This window comes from Lytechinus pictus, chromosome 7, assembly GCF_037042905.1.
Source record: "Lytechinus pictus isolate F3 Inbred chromosome 7, Lp3.0, whole genome shotgun sequence".
Classification (NCBI taxonomy): domain Eukaryota; kingdom Metazoa; phylum Echinodermata; class Echinoidea; order Temnopleuroida; family Toxopneustidae; genus Lytechinus; species Lytechinus pictus.
In genome coordinates, this window is record NC_087251.1 from 18,755,890 (window position 1) to 18,782,616 (window position 26,727).

General features: G+C 34.6%; 1 protein-coding gene across 1 annotated transcript; it reads left to right on the forward strand.

The window, feature by feature from the left end:
- Positions 1–141: 141 nt before the first annotated feature.
- Positions 142–26,213, forward strand: LOC129264821 (adenylate kinase 7-like). The gene is made up of 17 exons (XM_054902767.2): positions 142–337; positions 6,615–6,785; positions 7,293–7,401; positions 8,080–8,174; positions 8,848–8,958; positions 11,801–11,884; positions 12,544–12,632; positions 13,175–13,265; positions 15,470–15,547; positions 16,403–16,552; positions 17,896–18,024; positions 18,336–18,447; positions 19,022–19,150; positions 19,678–19,941; positions 20,472–20,692; positions 23,972–24,130; positions 24,953–26,213. The coding sequence occupies exons 1-17, from the start codon at positions 242–244 to the stop codon at positions 24,989–24,991; spliced, it is 2,127 nt and encodes a 708-aa protein (XP_054758742.2). The 5' UTR covers positions 142–241; the 3' UTR covers positions 24,992–26,213.
- The last annotated feature ends 514 nt before the right edge of the window (positions 26,214–26,727 follow it).

Consider the following 26,727-nt stretch of genomic DNA (forward strand, 5'->3'; position numbering starts at 1 on the left):
ATAATGGTATACCTTTTAAATTCATTTTACTCGTATCATAATCACACAGAAATATGATTCGACCACCTAAAGAGCTAAAAAAAATATTCGAAAATATTTCGAAAATATACCGTGCAAAGTTTAGTCATAGCGCCATCTCGTGTTGTCAATTCATCTAACTAGCTAGCGAAAATAATTTCCTTGGCGACGCATAGAAACAATCGTGAGAAGACTGAGATAAGTATTCAAAAAGTTCATAAAAATGGCAGAATCGGAATCAGAATCGCAGGAAGTCTCAGGAACTAAACGCTTATTCATCAATCATATCGATACATATACAGGAAAAGCAGTTTCAAAGGTAAAATATAGTATTCATTAATCTATTTCCTTGCCCAATTTCTCATTTATTGATAATTTTTGTATTAACGGTCCCATGTGATTAATTTTATGCTGTGCCTGTGTCTTTACATTGTCATTGACATTGTGTGTTTTTCCCTTTTATTTTTAGTCTTTCTTTCTTTCTTTCTTTCTTTCTTTCTTTCTTTCTTTCTTTCTTTCTTTCTTTCTTTCTTTCTTTCTTTCTTTCTTTCTTTCTTTCTTTCTTTCTTTCTTTCTTTCTTTCTTTCTTTCTTTCTTTCATTCGTTCTTTAATTCAATTTTTTTTTTTTTTTTCTCTTCCTTTGCTTTAAAGTTTAGTCTTAGTACGGTACTAGTATACCCAGTTGTTGTGTGTCCGGACGATCACTTTTAGAAAGTAATTTGGAAAAATTTACAAGCGAAGTTTCATCAATTTTTAGTACAAAATGTTATGAAATATTAGAGAGAACAAAATTGAAGATGATTATAACTATTGAATTCATATTTTTAGTGTAATCCAAAGACAAAAAAGAAGGCTTCAAAAATATGAAGTGTCCGGACACCCGATCCCCCATCCTACTACTAGACTTAGAACTTTCTTCCTTTCTCTCTTTTTTTCTAATTTTTTCAAAATCTCTTAATTTTTGTAGCTGTTCTTTCTTTTTTCTTTCATCTTTAATTTTAATTGATCTTTTAGTTTCATCTTTTGTAGGGTACCGTACATGTAACCACTCATTCAATGAACAAGGTTATTATGATAACCACTCACACGTATTGCGAGGTTAGTATGATAACCAAGTTTGACAGGTGCTGAGAATTTGTTGGCAGAGCAGGGATAAAGGCTCAGTTGATGGTTAGTGTATCCTACACTCTCCAAACCATCAAACGTGAACTATAGAAATTTGACCTTCGATTTACAACTTGTACAGTACATTTTTAAAAGAAAATTAATATAATTGATGCAAAAAATTAACTTGACAGGCATTTTTTCAGATGTACTTGAGCGATCAGCAACTAGTTCATTCCATTTCCATGGTTCTTTCAGTCTCAACATCAATTCCTTAAAACCTTTTCGTATTCATACATTTTATAAATTCACTGCCGACTTGAAAACATCACATCTGCAATTGCAAGTATCGCCCTGGCCACTGGCTATGCATTATTGCGATTGCAATGTTTTCAAATCAGTATTTACTTGGATGTAGAGACATAAAGCTATAAAGATTACTTGTCCCTCGTCACGTAGGGTTGTCTCTGGTATGGTGAATATTTTAATGGATGGGATTTCCAGTGCCTCTCGATTGCAGATTTGAATGCATTTACACTAGTAGCAGAAACTGCTACTTCAGGCAAAGCATTCCAGTTATTTATGCTTCTAACTGTAAAAGCATATTGCCGTGTCTGTAATCTGTATTTCCTGAATTTCATACTATGACCTCTGGTCCTTTTATTATCATCAAGATGGAACAGGCTACTCAGATCTATCCGATCAGTACCTCTTGTGATTTTGAAGATTTGAATTAATTCTGCTCTTTGCCTTCTGTATGAAAGAGTAGGGAGTCCCAAAATTCTCAACCTTTCAGGGTAATCTAAATGACGAATGTTGGGAAGTAGTCTCGTCGCTCGTTGCTGTATCTTTTCTAGTTGATCTTCATCTTTTTTTAAGACTGGAGCCCAAGCAGGATTACAATATTCTAGGGTAGGACGTACAATAGCTTTGTAGAGTTTGAGCCAGCCCTTCTCATTTAGAGCCGTGAAGGATCTCTTAATTATGCCAAGCTTGGTATTGGCTCTTTTTGTAATATCAGCAACATGTTCACTGAAGGAGAGGGATTTGTCGAACACGACTCCTAAATCTCTCTCTCTATCCTCTGGTTTGACTTCACATATTCCCTCTTCGGTTGGCATCTGATATTGAAAGTTTTTATTCCTACGACCATAATGTACAACCTTGCATTTTGAGTTGTTGAACTTAAGTTGCCATGCTTTCGCCCATTCCCTCACGGCATTTACGTCATCTTGAAGATCATCTGCATCACTCTGTGAGTCCACTATTCTATACATCTTTGTGTCATCAGCAAATAACTTCATATTGGACTTGACAGATTCAGGTAAATCATTTATGAAACATATGAATAACGTGGGTCCGAGGACACTACCTTGCGGAATTCCGCTAGTAACCGGAAGCGAAGTGGAAAGTTTTCCATTTACAGATACTTTCTGAGATCTACCAGATAGATAGGCTTCGATCCAGTTTAACAGTTGGCCACCAATACCGTATGCTTTCAATTTGGAGATCAGACGCTGGTGGGGGACACTATCGAAAGCCTTTTGATAGTCTAAGTATATACAATCAATTGAGTGACCGTCATCGATGTCCCTGGTCCAATCCTCGAGTACTTCCAGCAACTGTGTCGTACAGGATCTGCCACTGCAGAATCCATGTTGGTTGTCACAGAGAAGATCCTCTCCCTCTAAATGTTGCAAGAGAACTTTCCGTACAATCTTTTCCATGACTTTACAAGTTACTGATGTTAGACTAACGGGTCTATAATTGGATGGATCACTGTTTTTTCCTTTCTTGTACAGAGGAATTACAATAGCTTGACTCCATGACTCAGGAACAGTACCCTCCTCCATCAGCTTCGTAAAGATTATCTTGAGTGGTGTACTTATCTCCTTATATATTTCTCTTAATACTCTAGAGTTGATTCCATCTGGACCAGGAGACTTATTAATGTCCAGTTTGGACAGTATCTCTTCTATGTCTTGTTCCCTGAATTCAATTTTTGTCAGCTCTGTCCGAGTCTTCTTCTGAATATTTGGTATAGAAGTCAGATCTTCTTCAGTAAAAACACTACCGAAGAAGGACCTGGCTAGGGAACCATCTTGATTTACTAGGTCAGGAAAAGTAGCTTTACACTTGGACTTGCTCTTGACATATTTCCAGAAACATTTAGCATTATCTTTCACCTCCTCTGCAATTTGGTTTTCGAAGGATGATTTTGCATTTCTTATTTCCGAGGTGGCATGATTTCTATGCCTGACAAATATCTTCCAATCTGCCTCAGACCTACTCTTCTGATATTTATTCCATGATTTACGTTTGAGTTTGATTATTTCCAAGAGTCCTTGATTCATCCATTGAGGTCTATTTCGGAGGTGCCTCTTTCGAAGTGGAACATAATTTTCAATACAACCGAGTAGTAGGTTCTCTAAGAATATCCAAGCCTCTATTCCCGAGAGAGCTGATAATTCACTTTCCCAGTTAAGTTCATTTAAAACTGATCTCATCTTATCATAATTGCCTTGGTAGTAGTTCCTCGCTGGTACTTCGTCGTTGATTTCCTTTGGCTGCACAGCTAGTTGCAGTAGCAGACAAACATGATCACTTTTCCCAAGCGGGGGCACATAGTTTAGATCGAGTACGAGTTCCTCTTCATCCGTAAAAACCAAGTCGAGGGTACTGGGCAGTTGCCCATCTCTATATCTCGTCGGAGATAATACATGTTGATACAGGAAGAGATCCTCAATACAGTCTAGAAATCTTTGACAGTCCTCGTTACAATTTGAAATGGAATGAGTCTCCCAATTTATGTATCTATAGTTAAAATCTCCTACAAATACCAAGTGGTCATACATATGCGATCTTTGACTAGCCTTCTCAATCAGATTACACAGTTCATTATTATTTTCAGTAGAACTTGAGGGAGATCGGTAGATACATCCAAATAGAAGTTTTTTTCTATTTAACTCCACATTAATCCAAACCGATTCTCCAAACACTCCGTTGTCTAATTCTACAATGTTACAAGCCAGGATATCCTTTGCATAAATAGCAACTCCTCTTTTTGAAACCTGATCATCACTGGACATAAACAAATGATATCCTGAAAGTTGTAATTCACTTTGTTGAATCTCTGACTGTTTATTTTTTGGATAAATTTCAGTTAATGCTACAATATCTGGTTTCATCGATTCCAGTTGTGTAAGCAGCTCATCTCTCTTGTTGATGACAGAGTCACAGTTAGTGTAATATACCTTTAATGGACAATACTTCAATGAAGAATCACATTTGGGTTTGCTTGAAGAGAAATTCACATTATTTGCTGTAGTGTTCATGAACAAGTTACTATTTATGGATGACTCATTTCTTGACAAGTTTCCTTGCAATTGAGTAGTTGAAATAAAGGGTGAATTGCTAAGCTGTTCACTAGGTTTCAACGTCGATTTAGTTCTTGCTGTAACTCCAGCATAAACATTACTCCTTTCCCTGTGAGTCACGAAACCTGTGTCGGACAATTTTACCATTTCTGATAACAAGATTCTCTTCGCCATTCTTTTCTCTTTCCTTCAATTCCTTTCTAAGTTGTCTGTATTCATCTCTTTCTTTCTGAGTGCGATCTCTTGACATCTGAATTGATTTATCTAAGGGGGAATCAACACTTCTGTAACAGCGCAGGATTTCATCACGTGAGTCAGCTGTGCTCGTTATGACCTTCAGAGGACGACATACCTGCTCTGACTTTTTTCCAAGCCTGTATAATGCACGAATCTCAAAAGATTTCACCCCAAGAGATTGTCTAAAGATAGAATTTATCTGCTGAATATCATCCTGTTTTCTTGCTTCAGGATTGGCATTTTCAGACTCAGATAATCCGTAGATGATAAGATTGTTTTTCCTTCTTTCTCTTTCTTCAAAATCATCTAGCTTGTATGATACTGACTTCTCCATCTTCTCTAATCTTTCCATGACCTTTTTAGTGGAACCAGATTGGACAGATTTACTTGACTCTGTGACATCATTTCTTACATCATCTATCCTCTTACACATTTGTTGATGCTTGTCTTTGCACTCTTGCTCATGATTTGAGAATACTTTTTTTCAAGCCAACTATATCTTGCTGTAGGCTTGCTTGTTGTGATTGTAGTTGAGTCATAATTTTAAGCATATTAGCAGCAGTAGCATTACATGTTCTACAATACCAGTGAATGACTTCTGCTTCTTCCTGGATAATTTCATAAAGTTTAGGAGAGACATTTTGGCAAGTACAGTGGAACCAGTAGTTGCAAACCTCACATTCCACAGCAGAATCTTCATCCATTACTATCAGATTACAGCTCCCACAGGAGTAATTATCTTTCTTTGCCTTTCCTCCTCGAGCATCTGAATTTATACTCCCCTTGCGCGAAGCTCCTCTCCCTACACTTGTAGTTGATGTTTTACGACTTGCCATATTAATAATATTTATCTCTCAGATTACAAAAGCTTTTAAGTAGGCCTATATCAATGTCGTCTGTAACTGTAAATTATGAAGGAGGGTGAAATACTTATGAAGGAGGGTGAAATACTTGAATTGGACCACTCAAAGAAAAAGAATACCGAAAGTCCAGCAACAGAAAAGATGCTTCTCTTATTCTTAACAAGCAAAAGAAAGTCATTCACATTCCACTTGAAGAATGTTCTAGTAGTAGTATGTTGACATAAAACTAAGTCAATTTTATACAAGTTTATCTCATTAAAACAGCTATTTCAACTTTTTCTCCTTTTGTTTTTCGTTGCAAAGAAATGAAACAGCTTCAACTAGCAGCTTGCAATATTGGTGCTTGTTTATAAAGTTTTCAACATCAGCACAAAAATAAAACATAAGCTCCAAGTCAATCAAACAAAATTCTTCAAAAATCTAAGATGCAGGCACACTGGAATACAAGTTTCAATTGTTATACTTGCAGTTAACTTGCCTGGTTGAAACAGGTCTGCTGATGGAGGGAGACTTAGCTTTGATGACAAACATTTGCACACATGTCATACCGTAGACGTAGTGTAACTGTGTTGACTTGATATAGGCAGAGTACACATTCAACATACACACGTGTATGTAAAACAGTATGGCGTGTCCTTCCACTTTGCAATGCAGATTCATGTAGATTCAAAATCCATATAATCCTCAGCAATCCTACATCCAATTTGTATTTTTCTTGCAGCAACCTTTTTTGGAATGTTTCTTATCACAGTTAAATAAAAAATTTCAAAAAGAAATGAAACCAAAAAGAATAAAATAAAAGCAAAAAAATAAACTCAGGGAGCAACCGAGAGGCACGTCCTATCCCATCGCGCACTATGCTTAGAGCTGAGCATTTATTTTAGCTGACTATAATTTACATTATTGACCACTTTCTTATGCCTAATATGCATTTAAACATACATTTATCAACCTGACATACATTGCTTGACTAATAAATTTTGTACTCATTCATGCTACTTGTATCATTTACAGTTTCTTTCACAATGTGTGGTTGGAGCATCTTTAGAGGAGAGGGATGAAGAGGAAGATGCAGCCTCAATAACGAGTGACCAGTTGCCTCCCAAGGAAGGTGTATGGAAGGTCAGTGGTACACTAAAGGACCCTGAACATGAGAAGCCAGACTGGGTCCAAGAGATTCTCCATGTAAGTCTTCTTTTTTTTAAACCTCATATGATTACATAAATTATGTATTGTTCTTTAGATTTTACATTCAATTCATATTTAGTAATTTTTCATTTTTTCCAAATTCATTTTTGTATTTATTTATCATCTATTTATTTGTATTTGTTTATTTACATATTTATTATTCTAATAATTTAGAATAAATTGATTAAATGAATTATTTGATTCATATATTCCTTGATGTATTTTCAAATCCTTTTGTGTTTTATTCAATTCCATTAATCTTTTTAAAAGAATGATAACAAAAATATCTATGAATGTTAGATACTGATACTGTTTTATTCAAATATGGTGATATAATATGATACTGTTTGGATTCAAGTCTTGTTTTAATTATGTGATCATCAACTTACTATGAGTGTATCAAGATTTCAAGTAAATGAATCTGTTTGTCATGTCAACTCTATGTTTTATCAACTTATATTTATTAAGGATTCACCAATAATGTACTTTGCTTATGTTTTTAAGGTGGAGGAGAAGATTCAGATGTTGGAGCATCTAACCGAGTGCGATGTGGTAGTCTATGATATCACTGAAGACCCAGATCAGATTGATGAGGCATCATGGGCAGTATCAGGTGAAGATCAATGCAGTGATTACAATTAACATTTGTCATCAGAGAATTGCTGGAATATCCAGTTCAGTATACAATCATTGGGCAGATAAAGACCAATCGAGACATAACATTTTGATAAGTGTGTTTATGTGCTTTGTGTTCATTGTTTAGAATCCACTTGAAAAACATTCCTCTGAAAATTGCAACTAAAATGTATTCAAAGACCTGCATTTAGCACATCCATCACTTTGATATAAATAGTGATAAAGGATAGAATTGGAAATCTTCATGTTTAAAAGATCTGTTAACTTAATAACAAATATCATATATAGCTAGCTGTGAACTGTTTGATTGTATGAGCTGCCACATTGAATTGTGTAGTGGTTATTAGTTTAGCAATGAATTACAAAGACAATGTTTTCCTTCAAGTTATTGCCTCTGGAGCTAGAAAGGATAGAAAAGGATAACAGATCTAGGAAGAGATTTTCATCACTTTTTTTTTGTCTCTGTTCCGTTTTTGTGACAATTCAGTTTGTAGTTCTCCATATTCATTCAAGATAAATATTAATATATTATTGAAGTGAAATGCAGTAGGTTTTATATAAATGTAAGAAGATGTAAGGAGCCTGTTTATAAATATAATTTGATATTCATGTAAGATGTTAATGGTCTTTTTGTATTTTGTTTTTCTCTTTGTAGCTATGCATGCAGAGTTGGATCGCTTTGAAACCCCAAAGATGTTTATTTTAATCTCAACAGTGATGACATGGGCTAAGAGCAAACCAGTTGACCCGGTATGTCCTAATATATATTTTTCCTTTTGAATTAGTACTGATATTAAATTAATTTGAGCCAGTTAACAGGATTTTGTTTTTTTTTTTTTTCTTTCAAAAGCTTAGAGCAGACATCACAACTTTTGATTCTTTGTGTGGAGACAGTGTAGCAAAAATGTCTGAATATTGATTCTTAGATTGATGGATAGATAGTTTGATAGATGATTAGATAGATTAGGAATGGATGAAAATTATTGATAGTTTATTAATCTTTGAGGAATTCAAAATTGATATGATAAAATTGACATTTGAAAGTTTCCGTGTAAACTGTTACAATCATAAAAAAAAGACTATCAATCAGTCACAACAAAACCTGTTGCATTCTATGGAAGACAGAAACCTTCAGAAGCAGTGCTTCTATCAAAGGCAGTATATACTACTATTGACGTGGGCCCTGTAATACTGATAATGCCATTAATATTTCAATATTAACATGTACATTGATCATAACTTTTTTTAATGCTATTGCTATTAACTTGCAGTCATGCTAAATTGTATGGTTGATGTGATTGTGATGATACATAGTTGTACAGTGTGTAATAATGTAAGTAATATGAGCAGTGACAAGTTTTGTAAAAGGTTCAATCTTTGCCATATATGTTATATTAAAAAAATGATTTGTTTTAATTTTTAGGATGATCCCGAAATCCCTTTCACAGAGGAAGATTACAGACGCCGCAAGCCACATCCTAATTTCAAGGGACATATCAGTGCTGAGAAGCTTGTTATCAAACTTGGCAAAACAGTAAGTGCTCAAAATATATATTTTTTTAATATACATGATTTGTCTTTACAATAGCAAAATGAAAGAAAAAAAAATGATTGGTATGTACAAGTACATGATTAGGATGTTATATTGATAAACAAATATACTATATTCATGTGAAGACCTGTTCAATCACAGGATATTTTTTTGTAGAACTGTCAATACGGGCATGAAACTATTCATAATTTTTCTGACATAAAACTTGTTGTTACATTTTAGAATCATACTCTTTGGTATGCCAAAATTCATATCAAATTTGACATACTGATCTAAAACGCAATGTACATTTGTGGAATTTGCTATATTTTTGTTAAAGTCTAGAAAAACTGACATATGATATATTATGGCACGGTAACTTCTTTCTTATTAAACATATTCCTTCATGACACAAGGCAATTGCTTGATGTAATTTATGCATGCTTTAATTGAAGACTAATGAGGTAATTGACAAGCTTTAGAAACATCAATGAAATAATCTATGACTAAAACATCAACAGTTATTATGAAGTATGAAATTACAAATGAATACTGATCAAGTGGTCAGTATGTGCATTTTCTTATTTGTGAAATAAGTTTGCAATGTCATCTGTTGAAATTGTGTAAAATGATAACAGTTGTTTGTGAGAGATATGTCATTCTCTCAAAAGAACTTCCAAAATTGCTTAAAGCAGGTTATTCTCATTTGAGACCCAACCCCAACCCCTCCCAAATATACCCTGTCACATGTTATAGCAATATTCTTTGACATGCTGAATACATATCTGCTTATGTTAATAAGCCTCTTACAAGTACTAAAAAAAAAAAAGAAGATAATTGACAAGTATTTGCATCTACACAGGGCCAACTTTCAGTTCACTTTTTTAGATTTGAAATATGTAATATATTTGAAGAAGATCTTGCTATAAAGTATATTTTCACTTCGAAGTGAAATATTGCTCTGATTGAATACAATATTTGAAGTAATGAATTCTTTAACTCTAATGGAAAAGAAAGGAATGATACGTACCTAGTGTATAGAGCATTACATATTTAGAGTATACATAGAATAGTATTCATATAATGTAGAATGTTATGTAACTTACATATAGCTGAGAGCTGTATCCAGTATGTTTGCAGGTTCCATTGTATGGCTGCAGGATGAACTATTAACACTTTCCAACAATACAGTAGCTAACCCAAACACATTGAGAGAATGTCCATAGTTAATCTTGTGTTACAATGTGCTGTAGACAGATAGGAATCCCTCTGTCTTGTTGAACCACGTGTTAACAAAGTTATGAGTAATACAGTACATCTCTGGGTCACTGGCTTGCTCACTTTTAGCTCCTGATTATTTTAAAGGGTCATATTAGAGTTTTAATTGGATACAGGATATGGTGTTATTGCATACATTGTATTTATAGGAATCCTTTCTGGAGTACATTTTGAGAAGAGCATAACTCCTATCACGTGAAGGTGTAGTTCTGTGAACAGTAAAGCGTAGAATGCTCAAAGTAGAATCTCAAAGATTAGCAAAATCTTCTAAGAATTCAGTAAAAATGTAAGTTTTAGTGGGGTATAATGAAAACTCTGTTTGTGAGTTTATTGTCAGCACAATTGGGTTGCTGAATATGTAACACAATTAAAGAGGAATTATAGCATTTATGTGGAGTATTGAGTTTTGAAAATTTGATTTAAAAACATAAATATAGCCTGTTTTTAAACTTTGTATCCAACATTTGTGTACTTGCTAATTACCATTAACACTTATGACTTGCTAATGATACATTTCCAAAAAGGATACAGAAGGGGCATTCTATTATTTCTATAGAAGGTTAGAGATCAAAGACAATTTGCAATAAGTTACATATTTCCTAAACAATGCATCGCTTTTGGATCAAAATTTCAGATTTAAATCAGGCCAGACCAAGGTTTTCTTTCTTTTTAATGTTTGCGTATCAGCATTTGTAATTTGATTCAGCATTGATCAGTGGCACATTTATCAGTATTGACCTCAATAGACAATGTTTGGCAAGTGCAACAAATGTTTATAATGTAAACATTCCTAGGTTATGTAGAACAGGGATTGAATATCTATCAACAGAGTAACAAATGTTTTCTTGAGATCAAGAGGGATTGCTTGCTATTGTATATGTCTTGTAATGAGTTGTTTTGGGAATGGAAAATTAGGTGCTATATTGTACAAATGATAAGTTATACACAAGTGTACCAGCAACAGAATACAAAAGTGGTATTTATTGAAGTCTGGTGTGTATGATGTAACACATGTGTGGTGTAAAAGAGAATTTGGTTTTTGCCTTTAGTTCGTGAAGGAAATTACATTATTTCATTCCCTGTTTTTGTTTTTGTTGTTATTCAAGGTACATGTACCCTGTTCATATTTTGCAATTATATGAGTTGTTCTTCATAGAAAATATTCATTTCAGGGATCAACTTGGTATTAATAGAACATTTAATCAAATCATTATTACATATACCAGTATTCAATTTCATAAACATTCTGGTTATTTCTTTAATTTACAAGCAAATTTTATATGCTTAATTTGGTAAAATGTGAAATGCCTATACTTGTAAATGTATTAGAATTCATTCATTTTTTTTTATTCATTTGGTTTTGTTTACCCAGGGTAACCCCGTTAGTGGACTAAGCACTGTTTTTCTTGGGGGCCCTGCAACAAGTAATAAACTTCATACTGTACAAGAGTCACAAACAGTGAAAAAATTAACAAAGAAGAAGAATACAATACATTCATAAAGACAGCCATTTGCATTGACCCAAGGTATTAATCAGCTTAGAAACATGATTTCACTTTATTTTCAGAACAAAGCCAAGTTTGTGACGTACGTAGTGGCTTCTGGGTTGACCTATGGAGCAGGAGAGAACATCTTTCACTATCTATTCAAGGTAATTTTGTTTTTAAACTTGGTATTTCATTAATCTCTTTAAATGATTACAACTTCATTTGATTATATAAATGTAATGTACAATATGATTTATTGACAGGATAAGTGATACATAGAAAGTTTTCATATTTTTTAATGTTATTTCATCATATTTTTGTGTGTTATTTGATAGCTATTTAAAAAAAAATCATCTGTAAAACTTATTGCTGCAACAAATTAATTGCTTTAACGATTAAATAAATTCAGTAAATAATCAATGCACTTTAATATCTGATCCAAATGGATTTGAAGAGACCATATATTTTAGGTTTTTTTAAATTAACAATAAGGAAAAAAAATGAAAAGACAAAATGAATAAAAGGAGGAAGAAAAAGAAGACAAAAGCATATTTGATAAATTGAAAAGATATGACTTGTTTATATAATTTTTATTTTTAGAAAACCCTTTTCTATAAAAAATATTATTCAAACTGATTTTAAATCAGCTTGCTCTCCAACCCCAAAGCAAAGCAGGTAAAGCACCCTGGTATCATTATCAACCTTGTATCCTTACTATTGTTGTTTATTATACCCAGAACTTTTATCATCACTAGATCTCATAACCATTATTGTTATTTTTAAACCATTACTTTCATGTATTAATTAATTATGTTGTTTATAGACTTCCTGGCATGGTGAAGCTGATGCATTACAGTGCTTTGGTAATGGAATGAATATCCTTCCTACTATTCACATCAAGGATCTTGCAGGGTAAGAACAATTTTTTTGTTCTAAAGAAGAGGAAAGTCAAAGGAAATGTAATTTTCTTTCTCTCTATATCTTAAGTTTAACCATTAAAAAACTTAGCAAGACATCTTTAGTACTAGTTATATTTTCCTTTTCTGTAGAATATAACATATTTTGTGTTCATAACATTTCTTGATTTTACTCTAGGACATGAAACTTGTTTGATTTTATTTTTGTGTTAGTGTTGCATTTTCATTTACTTTGTTTACCATACACTTAGAGGTTTGCTTAACTGAATGAAAATTTATGCAAATCCTATCTATAAAATTAAATTTCTTCAATATTGAATGGGAATCTGTTGTCTCAGAAAATTTTTCTTATGCAGAGTTCATGAAATTCATGCCAATATGCTGTATGATATTTGCAGTGTTCCCCCACTCTAACACCAGGATCAAATTTAAAGCTATAAAACACAAGTTATGTTTTAATTGTGTAAAGAGTTGGTAGTTGCATTGTACTGTCACATGTGTATGTGGTAACTGGTATACTTTCTTCTTTTCGGGCAGAGTGATTCAGAACATTGCTGACAGTCGACCAAAGACGAGATACCTGGTAGCAGTAGATGATTCACAGTGCCCACTTGATGAAATAGTCAAGGTAAAGTTAATGCTAAAAAATACTCAAATACTGTTTGAGCCAGTAACTAAGTGTAGAAGGCAGTTTATAATCACTCGCGTCGCGTGCGGGTTCGTAATCACTCGCGTTTTGAATTTTTGGCGATTTTTTTATTTCGGTGCGATTTTTTTTTAACGGTGTCTTCAATGGGACAGACATGCAGGGAAAATAAAATGAAATTGAAATTCGAGTTTCGTTTTAAGCCGGCAATTAAGTGCCTTAAAATAAAATGTACTCGACTACTGTTTTAACATAACAAACAAGCAAATCAGCCATGTGGCTCAACTAACTTAGAATAGATCTGGACTTCTACTGTGTCTTATACGAGGACTCCGAGTCGGAACTTGCCATATCTGCCACATCAATATTACATCGTATCATTCCCATATGCGGACATGCCTGCATGCAATGGCCCCAAGGCCGCCGGACCCGGCCGCGGTCGGACACGACGTGCATCAGTAGCATGGAGCAAGCTAACGTGAGTCGAGCTGAGTTAGATCCCACGTTATATATGAAGCGCCGATTGTACCAATATTATATAGAATAATTATTTGTTATATAATCATTATTCATTAAATAATAACTATTATTTATATATAATTTACATTCTATTTGTAAATAATTACTATTATATAAAATAACATTTCTAATTATTTATATATAATTCCAAGTAATACTTCATTATTTGTAAATAATAATAGTTCGACATTCCATTATTTATAAATAATATCGATGTGGCAGATATGGCAAGTTCCGACTCGGAGTCCTCGTATAAGACACAGTAGAAGTCCGGATCTATTCTTAGTTAGTTGAGCCACATGGCTGATTTGCTTGTTTGTTATGTTAAAACAGTAGTCGAGTACATCTTATTTAAGGCACTTGCCGGCTTAAAACGAAACTCGAATTTCAATTTCATTTTATTTTCCCAGCGTGTTTGTCCCATTGAAGACACCGTTAGAAAAAAAATCGCACCGAAATGAAAAAAAAATCGCCAAAAATAAAAAACGCGTGTGATTACCAACGCGACGCGAGTGATTACCAACGCGAGTGAATATAATAAGCCGTGTAGAAAATAGTTTCATGAGTTATTCATAAACTGCTATACATGTTCAAGAGTCAAAGTTTCAGCGATGTTGATGGCATTATCGAAAATAGAAACACTGCAATAATTTGAGCGTATGCATTAATCAGCAAATGTATTCCATTTTGTCTTGCTTTTAATTGAAGTAATATTATTTAAGAATAGATGCAAGTAAGGAACTTCAACTATTAAAGGAGAATGAAACTCTTGGAGCAAGTTAGCTTTTGTGAAAGCAGAAAAATCCAAGAATAAGATCAACAAAAGTTTGAGTAAAATAGGACTAGCAATAGAAGAGTTATGAGCATTTGAATGTCGAGATCACTAATGCTATGGAGATCCTCCCATTGGCAATGCGACCAAGATCTATGATGTCACAGATGAACAACTCTCCCCTTTTGGACACTGAAAATATACCCCAAAACATCTCTTTTTGTTCATTCTAATCATATGAAAAACGATTCATCAATGATATAATGTTGTGAAACCTCTGTACTTGTCCTCTCATAAAGAGAACACCTCACCTTGTGATAGACTCTATAAAAGTGAGAATATAAGTGAAATAAGTACTAAAGTAATAAGGGAGTTGTACGTGTGTGACATCACAGATCTTGGTCGCATTGCCAATGGGAGGATCTACATGGCATTAGTGATCTCGACATTCAAATGCTCATAACTTTCTTATTACTCATTCAATCTTCCTCAAACTTTCAACAATTTGTTTCTTTTATTTTTCTCTTTGATATGGATTCAGCTGGTTTCAAGGGTTTCATTCTCCTTTAAGTGTATGATATGGTTATTATTTCATGTGGAAAGTGATTTTTCAAATGAGATGATGATTTTGAATCATCATCTTGGATTAATGGCTAGAATTGATTTTGTGGAATATATATATGTAACATTGTACTACTTTGATTGATATTTAGCAGCAAAAAATATCATAATTAAGTTCATTGATTTGTGTGTTATCAGGAAAAATCTGTTCATTAATGCCACCAAATTTTAATACTGGAGCAACACAATTCATATCTTGTACTAAGCATTGTAAAGTTCTTAATGTTTATTAGTAAATAACAATGTATGTATTGTTTTCTTTATTTGATTGTAGTGTGTGAGTCAAAGTCTTGGCAATGGAAAGATCAAGTATATCACCAAAGAGGATGCTCTCCTCAGCAAAAGTCTGTCAGTGAGTATGATTATTGGTATTTTATTAACATGTTTTTATACGCCCGTCTCGACGGGACGTATTATGGTATCACGCTCGGTGTCCGTCCGTCCGTTAACTTTTCCTTGTAAACGCGATAACTTCAGTTTAACTTATTCTAGGCACATATAATTTGGTGTGTATAATACTAGCATCAATCTGAGGAAGCCTATTGATTTTGAGGTCAAAAGGTCAAAGGTCAAGGTCACAGTGACCTATTTTCATCGTACCCTTCTGCAGTCCTTGTAAACGGGATAACTTCAGTTGAACTTAACCTAGGCTCATATAATTTGGTGTGTATGATACTAGCATGAATCTCAGGAAGCCTATTGATTTTGAGGTCAAAAGGTCAAGGTCACAGTGACCTATTTTCATCGTACCCGTCTGCAGTCCTTGTAAACGCGATAACTTCAGTTGAACTTAACCTAGGCTCATATAATTTGGTGTGTATGATACTAGCATGGATCCCAGGAAGCCTATTGATTTGAGGTCAAAAGGTCAAAGGTCAAAGTCACAGTGACATATTTTCATTGTACCCTTCTGCAGTCCTTGTAAACGTGTTAATTTCAGTTGAACTTAACCTAGGCTCATATAAAGTTTCAATAGATTTAACAATGTTTACTATTGAAGAGAGCCACTTTTCTTGCTGTGAAAATGTATGTTTTTTTGCCTGACAGTCAAGTTTTCTAGAGAGAAGAGAGGGATATAGACAAGAATGAGAAGGGTTGGGATGGCAATGTAATGTGTTGATAGAAATATTCCGTCTTAAACTGCCTCTTTTAACATTGCACCGTGATACATCTGTAACTATTCTAAATATAATTTGTCATTTTTTAGCAAAGTGAGTTTGACACATTGCTGGTTGACCTGCGTGTAGATGGAGTGTATATCCGTGAGAACATGAACATCCGATGGGTAGCTGAGAGGGGTCTCATAGAAAGCATTCCAGAGATCATCAAGGAATACAAGACAACCAGGAAACTCTTGGTAGGTTCATAAATATATTCTTTGTAGGTAGTTATGCAGCAGACATACCAAGTATTGTGCCTTAGTCGCAATACTCCTGTATTAGTATTAGTGAAAGTAGCAGTATAATTAGTAGTAGAAGTATTAGTGTTAGAAGTAGCAGTGGTAGTACCTGCAGTAGTAGTAGGAGTACCAGAACATTACGAAAATACCCCATTTGAGGCGTCACCGCAGTTTGGATCGCAAACTGCGGTTTTAGACCCCATTTTTCATTTGAAACTCTCATTTTTCATTTGAACATTTCCAAGCCCCGAAAAACCCATCTTGGCCAGGTAATCCCCGTTGTCTCAATTTCACCTCCACAGGCCAGTAAAGCCAAGGACGAAATGATAAACAACAGCTGTGCTATTACGTAAGACTTCTCTGCCTGTAGAAGGACCTTCAGAATGAAATTATTGTATTCGATATTTAATCACGTTTCCAAAGGCATATTGTATTCAGACATCCAATATTAGTCCTTTTTCAATTTCGAACGAAGAAAATCGACCTCGAAATAAGGAAAATAAGCGAATAAAAATTACGGTATGCTTTGCATGCAGGGACCACCCTCAGCGCTGCGACGCATCCCATAGTTTCTGTCCGTCCAGCAAGAAAATATGGGATGCATGCCGTTCACTCGCGCATTGATACAGTCCTAACGTTCGAAAAAAAAAAAACAGCCAGACAGAAAGAGAGAAGGAAAGAAAGAAAGAAAGAAAGGAAGGAAGGAAGGAAGGAAGGAAGGAAGGAAGAAAGGAAGAAAGAAGAAAAAAGTTGCACTTCACCGCGTGTATACACGGAACTCCATAGCAGGCTCTTAGACACGTAATCCATCGTGTGTGGCCCCGTGCTGTGACTGTATGTGCTGGGCTGTCGTGTTATCTTCGGACCGAGGTCAAGAAACAGGTGTTTTGATACTTAAATTGCTTGCTAGGGAGTTCAGGCTTATAGTACTTGGAGAAGAGAATTGGTGAAAAAGAAACTGGGGTATAGTGTTCTCAAATGGAGGTTTTTCGTCATGAGTAGTAGCAGCAACAGCAGCAGCAAGCAGCGGCGGCAGCAGTGGTAGTGGTAGAAGGTCAAGACCTATCAGTAGATGACTTTATTTGATTATGAAGGTGTTCAAAATTTTCTTGTTTATGAATCGGCTATTCTGTCAAATTAGCAGCACATCACTTTGTGAGGAATTTTAATATGATGCTTGTATATATATATATATAGTGCTGAACATTTACTTTATCAGGAGTCTTTAACATGAAAGATACAATCGATTGAGCCTAACTATATTGGTTTCTCCTCCCCCCTCCCTTTGCTTCTCTATAAAGCCCATGAGAGCATGTGTCCTTGGTCCACCAGCCAGCGGGAAGACATCTATCGTAGCAGCTCTCTGTAAACACTACAAGCTTCATCACATCAAGATCAAGGATGTCATTGATGAGGCCATTGAAACACTGGTGAGTTAATCTGTTGTCTAATAGAACCAACAGGTCTTGTTATAAGGCCTATGGGAATCACAGAATTCAGTAGTCATGGGGTTAAGAGAATTTTTGAGATTGTTTCACAAAAGAGTTAACCTACCTGTGACAAAGAAAGTAAGTATATATAATGGTTTATTTTATTAACTTGTGATGGAGATTAATACGTACCTCTTCTAATTGTGTCATTGTATTTTTCTTAATGTCAACATCACTGCTTTTCTCTAGACATATTGATACTAGTAATTGACAATTCTGATGATGAATATGTGTTGACCTTTGACCTACAGGAAAAGAGTGCTGCTCGTGCTGATGGTGATGAGAATGAAGATGATGATGGCAAGGCCCAGGAAGATCAGGAACTTCTTGATGCTATCATGGAGAGCAAACAATCAAACAATGGTCAGTATGAGTAAAAAATTATGATTCTTGATCAAAGCCTACAATTATTTTTATTGCAAAACATGTTTATTTATATTGTCACCTGGCTCATAATGAAATAATATTAAGTTGTAAAGCTAAAATAACGTGTATTCGCTGTCAACAAAGATGTTACTGAAGCCGCCTTTCATGATACCTTCCTATCCTTGCTTCAAGTTGTTTTTGATATGCAAAGTATTTTGAATTTGCATGAAAATACTAAGCCCATGTAACCTTAAAAAAAAAGATCATCTGTAGTTTATATGTTATGTGGGTTTTAGAAGAAAAGGTGATTTGACAGATAATGTAATGAGTCAGGTTTGTTGCTATGTCAGCGTCTCTGGTTTCTTGAAGACCCAGTTAGAAATTCCATTAAAGAAACAGTACCCAAATTGGATTGTACTGTATTTCTAGTTTTTTTGTTCCTTTTCTTTGAATGAGAAATCATCTTCACACTTATTATCACACACTTTTATTGGTATGTATTATGCAAACGGTCTAATTATCATATATTTCTTTATATTATGTCTTGTACATTTCCATCTTACACTCACAGACCGTATTGAAGAGCAGTATATCATCCGGTTCTATCGTGACAAGCTTCACTCCATGCCATGTCAGAACCAAGGTTTTATCCTTGATGGTTTCCCTAAGACCATTGATCAGGCAAAGGAACTATTTGCAGGTAACTTAAAACTCAAGTAATTATTGTAATCATTAATGTCTTAGCTGCATGCTTTCTACATAACCTATAATCTATCATCTATTTATCATCTATGCTAGAACTATGTGTCAAAGTCTTTAACATCGTATCTCCCCCCCCCCCCCCGAAAGATTTTGACATGAATAGCTTTGTAACATATTTTCACGAATAGAAATTGTAAAATGATACCTGTGATTTTCCTGTAAAGTTAACCAGCTATATCTCATGCTGCCTCTTTTCATCAATTTATTTCATGGTCCCTATCAGTCTGAATGTATATGAAACCGAATCTTTGTTTTAGTTATAAAATATATACCAGGCAAGATTTCTATTATGCAAACATGGTAACATTAAGTTCCCAGTTTATTTTGTGGCCTTATGACCTACTCAGTCTCCAAGTGCAACTATATCTGAATTGTCAGCGTTAGGGTAAGCAGACACTTATTTGGGTGTCACTGCCTATATTGTTGAGCAGGACTCTGAATGTTTCAATTCATTTATGATTTCAGTGGATGAAGAGGAAGAGCAGGAGGATAATGGTAAGATGCCTGTCTATGACCGTGCAACCATGCCGGAATTCGTCATCTCACTGGACAGCACCGATGATTTCCTCAAGCAACGCATCATGAACCTTCCAGAAAGCGTTGTTGCCAAGACACACAACACGGAGGATGGATTCAACCGACGAATCACTGAGTTCAGAGCTTTGAATGAAGAGGATACCACTGTGCTCAACTACTTTGATGAGCTTGAGATACACCCAGAGCATCTTGGTGAGTGTTAGAAAGATGCCACCAAACATTTGCTCTCGTGTTAATGGCACCTGCTTCAAGATTCTGAAGCAGGTGTGGGATAAGGGGATGGGTGATTCGGCTTTTTATACAATTTAGTATGGCCACAGCAAAGATAAAAAAAACATCTGCTCCAAAGTTTGAATTTCAATTGATCAGTTTGTATGCATGAACAGTTTGTTATTATTCTTTTGAAAAGGGGACCATTTACCAACAAAAGTCATTTTATCAGAGGAAGATCTTCAAATCATGTTAATCCTGTTTTGCAATAATACTGCAATTAATTATGCGGAGTATTGGGTATTTGTGATTCTTCGACTTGGCAACCTTGGTGATAGGGTAGACTACAAGACTGCTTTTGTGATGTTGAAATCAGTAATATGATATGGATATCTTGGACTTTTTGCATCAGTCTATTAGTTTTGAAATTATGGTTTTGAAAAGAAACCTTCTATGATGCCTCATTAGTTTGTAGACTTACCAATCTCATACTTCATCCCGTTTATGACCAGATATCACCAAGGAAGCCGATGTGGAGAACAAGAACCTGATGGACCAACTGATTAAGAACATGGGTAAGCCCAGGAACTATGGCCCAACCAAGGAAGAGCTGGAGGAGATGGAGCGCCTGGAGACTGAACAGAGACTCAAGAAGGAGCAAGAAGAGAGGGAGAATATTGAGAGGATGGAGGCAGAGGAGCTGGCTCTTAAAGAACAGAGACAAGCAGAATGGGTGAGTTACTGTCTGTAATCTCAATGTTTCGCAGTCTTATTTCTGTGAATTTCACGATTAAAAAACAAAGTTTGACTGATATACTGAAATAAATGCAAAAGCAATAAAATCTCACAAACTATATGATTTCTTGACATGAAGCAAAAATCATAAAGTGCAGCTATGATCACAAAATGTGTGCAATATATATATTCAATTCAAGGCTTTAATCCAGACACAGCTGCATATGCAGAGGTCCATATCAACAAATAACATACATGTAATATACATCAAGACAAACATACAAAGATAATACTGGAATAAACAAAGAACAAATAAAGTATAAACAGTCAAAATGGAGTAAAACAAATCACACTAATAACTAGGAACAAACAATGAATACCTAAAACAAGTGGTTAAGCAGTAAGTGAATAGTACAACAGTACAATGGAAATATTTACATATGGCAAAATGAGTAACTTGTCTCGAAAAAGACAAAGATACAGACTAATATTAGTAGACCACTAATTACTTATGACTCTGCTAACAAATTGTCATACCAACGCTTCCACAGTTCCGAGGTGTACCTCGTACAGCTCCGTAAGGGGTTAACCAATATATTTACAATAGCATTTTCAGAAATGTCAATTCTCTCAATAAACTTAAAAGTTAGGTTTCTAAGAACGGCTTGACATGAAGGTACATGAGCGTCAGCGAACATTCTACTAGCACTAGAGTGCCTAGGTAACTGAAGAAGCATTCTCATAGCATCGTTATAGGCTACCATAAGTTTCCTTAAACTGCTCTTTTTATATCTGCACCCTAAATGTGCAGTATACAACGGTGTACAATATGCTCGAAATAATGCAATCTTTACTCCATGGGAGCACATATGGAACTTCCTGCACAGTGTGTTTCCTTGTGCATAAAGTTTGCGACACTGTCTATAAATATCTCTATCATCACATAGGTCCTCTGTGAAAAAATGACCAAGATATCGGGTCTCCTTACAAACTTCAAGTTTGGTGCCACACAGATAGAAATCTGGAAACACTAATCTATTATGATCTTTACAAGTAACAAACATAGCATGACTTTTTTTCGCATTAAATTTGACATCATTATCCATACCAAACTGAGTGCAAACATTTAACAAACTCTGCAGCCCGGCAGTTGACGGACTAAAAATTACAAGATCGTCAGCATACATCAAGTGATTAATCTTGGTACAACCAACTAAACAGCCAGTACTACAATCATTCAATTTCACAGATAAGTCATCCATGTACAAGTTAAAAAGGTATGGAGACAATATACCTCCTTGTCGAACACCATTAACAACAGTAAACGAGTCGGATAGGCAGCTACCCCATCTAATCATCATAGTTTGGTTACCATACCAATATATTAATATCCTGATCAAATAACTTGGTATCCCCCTATCATATATTTTTTGGAAGAGTTTTCCATGATTGACTCTATCAAATGCTTTGGAGGCATCAAGAAAACATAAAAACACTGAGGAATTTCTCTTTTGATAGCTCGCAATGATCTCTTTTGGAACAAAAATACACATATCAGTTCCATGTTTCGCTCTAAAGCCAAATTGATTATCACATATTGAAATATATTTTTCTAACCTAAACAGAATTATCTTCTCCAAGACTTTAGAAATTACACTCGCTAACGCAATTGGTCTATAGTTATCTTTGCTAGCAATTCGGCCCGTTTTGTCCTTCAACACAGGGACCAAAATAACAGATAGCATACTATCGGGTAGTATTCCATGAATTAAAAAACCAGAAAAGCATACAGCAAGTAAAGGACCTAATTTGGAGTTAGCATACTTTAAATGCTCTGCAGTTATACCGTCTAACCCGCATGACTTATTGCCATCAAGCTTCGTAATGGCTTTTACAATTTCTTCCGGGGAAACAATCATATCATCATGAAAAGAAACATTGTTAACTAAAAACTTTTCACTTCTAACACAGTTTAGCAGATCCTTATAGTGCTTTCTCCATAGTTCACATATTTCATTATCTCCTGTGACACCTTCAATGTTTGTAGGTGAGGGTGATTTACTATTATTCATGTACCTGATTTCTTTCCAAAAATCATTTTAACTCTTATTCTGCAGTTTACTAGCAATTGAATCCGCACGCATAGTGTTTTCATTATTTTTAACAAAACGTAAAGCATATTTAAATCGCGCATTCGCCTTATTTTTCAACTCAAAGAGAGGGCCATTCTTAATTTTGCCATCCTCTATCCAACGCAAAAGAGCTTCTCGAGCCTGTGAGTGAAGCTGTGCAACATGTTCATTCCAGCCAGGCTTTGAATGTCCCTGGACCCTTTTAAACTTATACAAACAATCACTTGCATCACATAAAACATCTACAATACTGTTATACAAATTACATAAGTCACCTATGTGACCACTAGTTGTACAATTAGGATCATTACAAGAAAAGGCATCAGACACCAAATTTATTTTATTAAACCCTAACTCAGTTCGGCGGCAATATTCATCTTTGAGACTATCATTAATCCTCACCCAATCTATCTTCCCTTTTCCAATATTATTCGAACCAGCCTTCATGTGACCAGGCAAGTGCCCCAAGTGAATTGATATACTAATTGGAATATGATCTGCGGTAGCAAATTTGTATTTTATCTTAATATCCTCGATGGAGTCATGAGCATCTGCTGTACAAATACAATGATCCAACCAAGAAGTAGTATGCCAAGATTCACTAACATATGTATAACTTCCACCTGGTAAAAATTCAAGACTTGATAAAACATAATTATTATCATTACAAAACGCCTTCAAGTGATTTGCAAAAAGCGAACCATGATCAGAGATGTCCGCATTCCAATCACCAACTATAAAAACACTTGTGGTATATAAGTCAGGATTGTCATCATAGAGTTGGAATAGAGAATGAGTGAGGTGTGTTAAGTAGATTGTCTGACGGATAAACAGGTATCTATAAACTGAATCAAAGTCTAGAGAAAAAAAATAACATTTTTGACAAATTTGAATGAAATATTTACAACCGACTTGTGTTATGGATATCAATTTTGGTACAATATATGATTGCCTATTGGAATTAATAGGATATGAATTGAAACGAAATATTTTGTATCATTTATGCCATTCAGATGTTTAAGAAATTATAATTCTTTTTATAGAATTCTTGACCCTTAATGAATTTACAGAATGAGAATGGAGTAGTAATGATCTTACCTTCCTGCCACAACTTTATTATTATTCTCTCCTACAATTTTCTCCAGACATCTCGTTTGGAAGAGGTGAAGAGACAAGAGAAGGAGCTTCTTGAGAATCAGTCTATCCCTCTAAGGAACTACTTGATGAAACATGTCATGCCAACACTTACACAAGGACTTATTGAATGCTGTAAGGTCAGACCAGATGATGCCATTGACTACTTGGTGAGCTCCTTTTTATATTCTACAATGTCGACAATGTTATTACATTGTTGATTTTAATTATGTAACTGTTTTGTAACAATTTTTTTCAGTAAAGGATATTAGATCAACCCGAAAATTTGAAGACTTTTAAAAGTTGTTGCCCTCAGGTAGTTGTCATGGATGGAAGTTGTCCTCTTGAGGACAGTTAACCTCAAGGCTGTTCTCTTGGAAGATGTCCTTTTTTTTGTTGGGGGAGGGGTGGGGGGTTGGTTAATACGGGAATCATATGCGGGAAGCAATCTTCTGGGGAAGTGTCTTATTCCAAATTTGTATATTGATAGTGTTTCAGATTGTCAATATATGGGGAAACCATGGCATACAGTAGGCATAAAAGCAAGGAAGCAGGTTTTAACAAAATATAGCATTTATTTTATTAAAGCTTTATCGTTCCTTTAAATAGGTTGCTGTGCATTTTCATTTTTCTCTTTAATGTGGAACTGGCCGTAGAATATTTGGGTTTATAATTTTCTCAGATTTTTCTTGACTTCCAGCTTCTTCTATTTTTTTAATGCCTAGGTATCATGCCTTGTTCATATATATTTCTACCAAGTCCATTTTTCTGTACCTTGTTTCACAGAAATTCTTCATCCACCTCTTGAAATCATGTATTTTAATTGGGTGATATCAATTTTTGTCAGAAGAATTCAACATTTGTTATATGAGAACACATTTCCAGGTGACGGACTGAAATACTGGAGAGCTATTAATTCATTTATAAGGAGGAAGTCCTTAAAGATGGGGAAATTAATCCATTTTAACCTGTTTTTTTAATTTGTGCTACAGGCGGAATACATCTTCAGAAACAACCCACAGGTTGATTGATTCATCATTGGTAAATAAGAATAAGAGAAGAATATCTACAAGTAAAGAAAATCTACTTTGCGGAAATCCATTCTTCAAGTTCCATACTTCACAGCATTATATAACTCTCATTCTGAATTAAAACTGCCTGATGTCTTTTCAAATAAGGCAGCAGAATTCTCTAAAAATTGATATCTTCCCCTGTTTTGAAACTCAAATGCACAGATAATGAAAACATTGAAAACAGAACTCTTCACTTCTCTAAAAACTTAATTTCACAAAGACATCAGAAATATTTTAAGGACATGTCTTTGGTGGTGTTAAGTTCAAATCAACAATCCATACAACATGGATGACAAGTTGGTTTGTCAACTGAATGTTTTGTGCAAAATACATCACATTTATTTGGATGAGCCCATCTTTATCCTGCAAAATGTATCCACTTGTGATCTTCAAAACAAGAAGAAAAGAAATCTTATCACTAGATGCATATGAACTTCCTGAAAATACAGGTATGAATACTTGTTCAAAGAGAAAAAAAATGCAAATACAAATGTAATTGCTATTCATTTCTCAAGTTGAGGTGATATTTTTGTACTTGGATTGTACTGAAGTTTTTTAGATATTGAAAATAAAAGTTGTTTTTGATAATGTGCACCGATTCTGTATATAGAATTAATAGATGTATTCAACCAGCAATTAATTCATATTCACAACTTATGCAACATCTGTGTTTGTGTACTGTTTCTCCGTCCAAGAATAGCAAAACATAGCCTTGTTTAATAGAAAGCCTTGTCTATTTAATGTTACCGTTCCAGATTTATTGATATAGTGATCATATTTATGAGTTATCAGATATGAAATTATTGATAGATTCTAAATTCTCTGTGCTGAATATCAAAATGTTAAGATTTTGAATGTTAATCTCAATTGTATTTCTATTGCACTGAATTGAAGGTAAAGTATATAAGAAACCATATTTTGTTTGTAATATTGATCACAGAGAGAATTGTAATATCCAGACAAATGTGTATATAAGATGTACAAATGAACTTTAAATACCACAACAGCCTATATCATTGGTAAATGAACTACTGAGTGTCTGAAAAGTGCTGTACATGTGTACATATCTATATTATTGTACAGTTCATTGGATTCATGCCTTACACTGTGAGCCTATCTTCTATATCCTCAGATTACATTTTGTATGAATGTAATTGAATAAAGATTTATTTGAACACTACAGATGCTTGTCATGAAGAAGTTTTTGTAAATTGAGAATATTTCAAATAAATAAAATCAATCTGTCATGGTAGGAGAATGTCACTCTGGAATACAGTTTTCATAGGGTGTGTTCAATGTCGAGTTTCAAATTGAAACAGCATCATGAATCATGATTCAAACCATGATTACAAAACACGGATATATTATGTGAAACAAAGGGTGTGTTCAGTGTCCTCCATTCCCGGTCATAAAAGTAAACGTCTTTCAAATCACGATTCAGAGGAAAATTTAAACGTCAAAAAAGATGTTTGTTAACGCGATCACCTCATATTTTACGACCTTCAGCATCGCGAATGTGACATTGAACATGATTGAATTTTGAAATGTCTTTAAATTTGCTCTCGCAGTGGAAGCCTCCACAAACAGGTGCCAAATTGACCTTTCTTGTGATGGGTCAAACTGAGCACTAAAGCTGCGCTAACGAAAGCGGGAAATTCAAAGACGATCAACATATAAAAAGCTTTATATTTTCG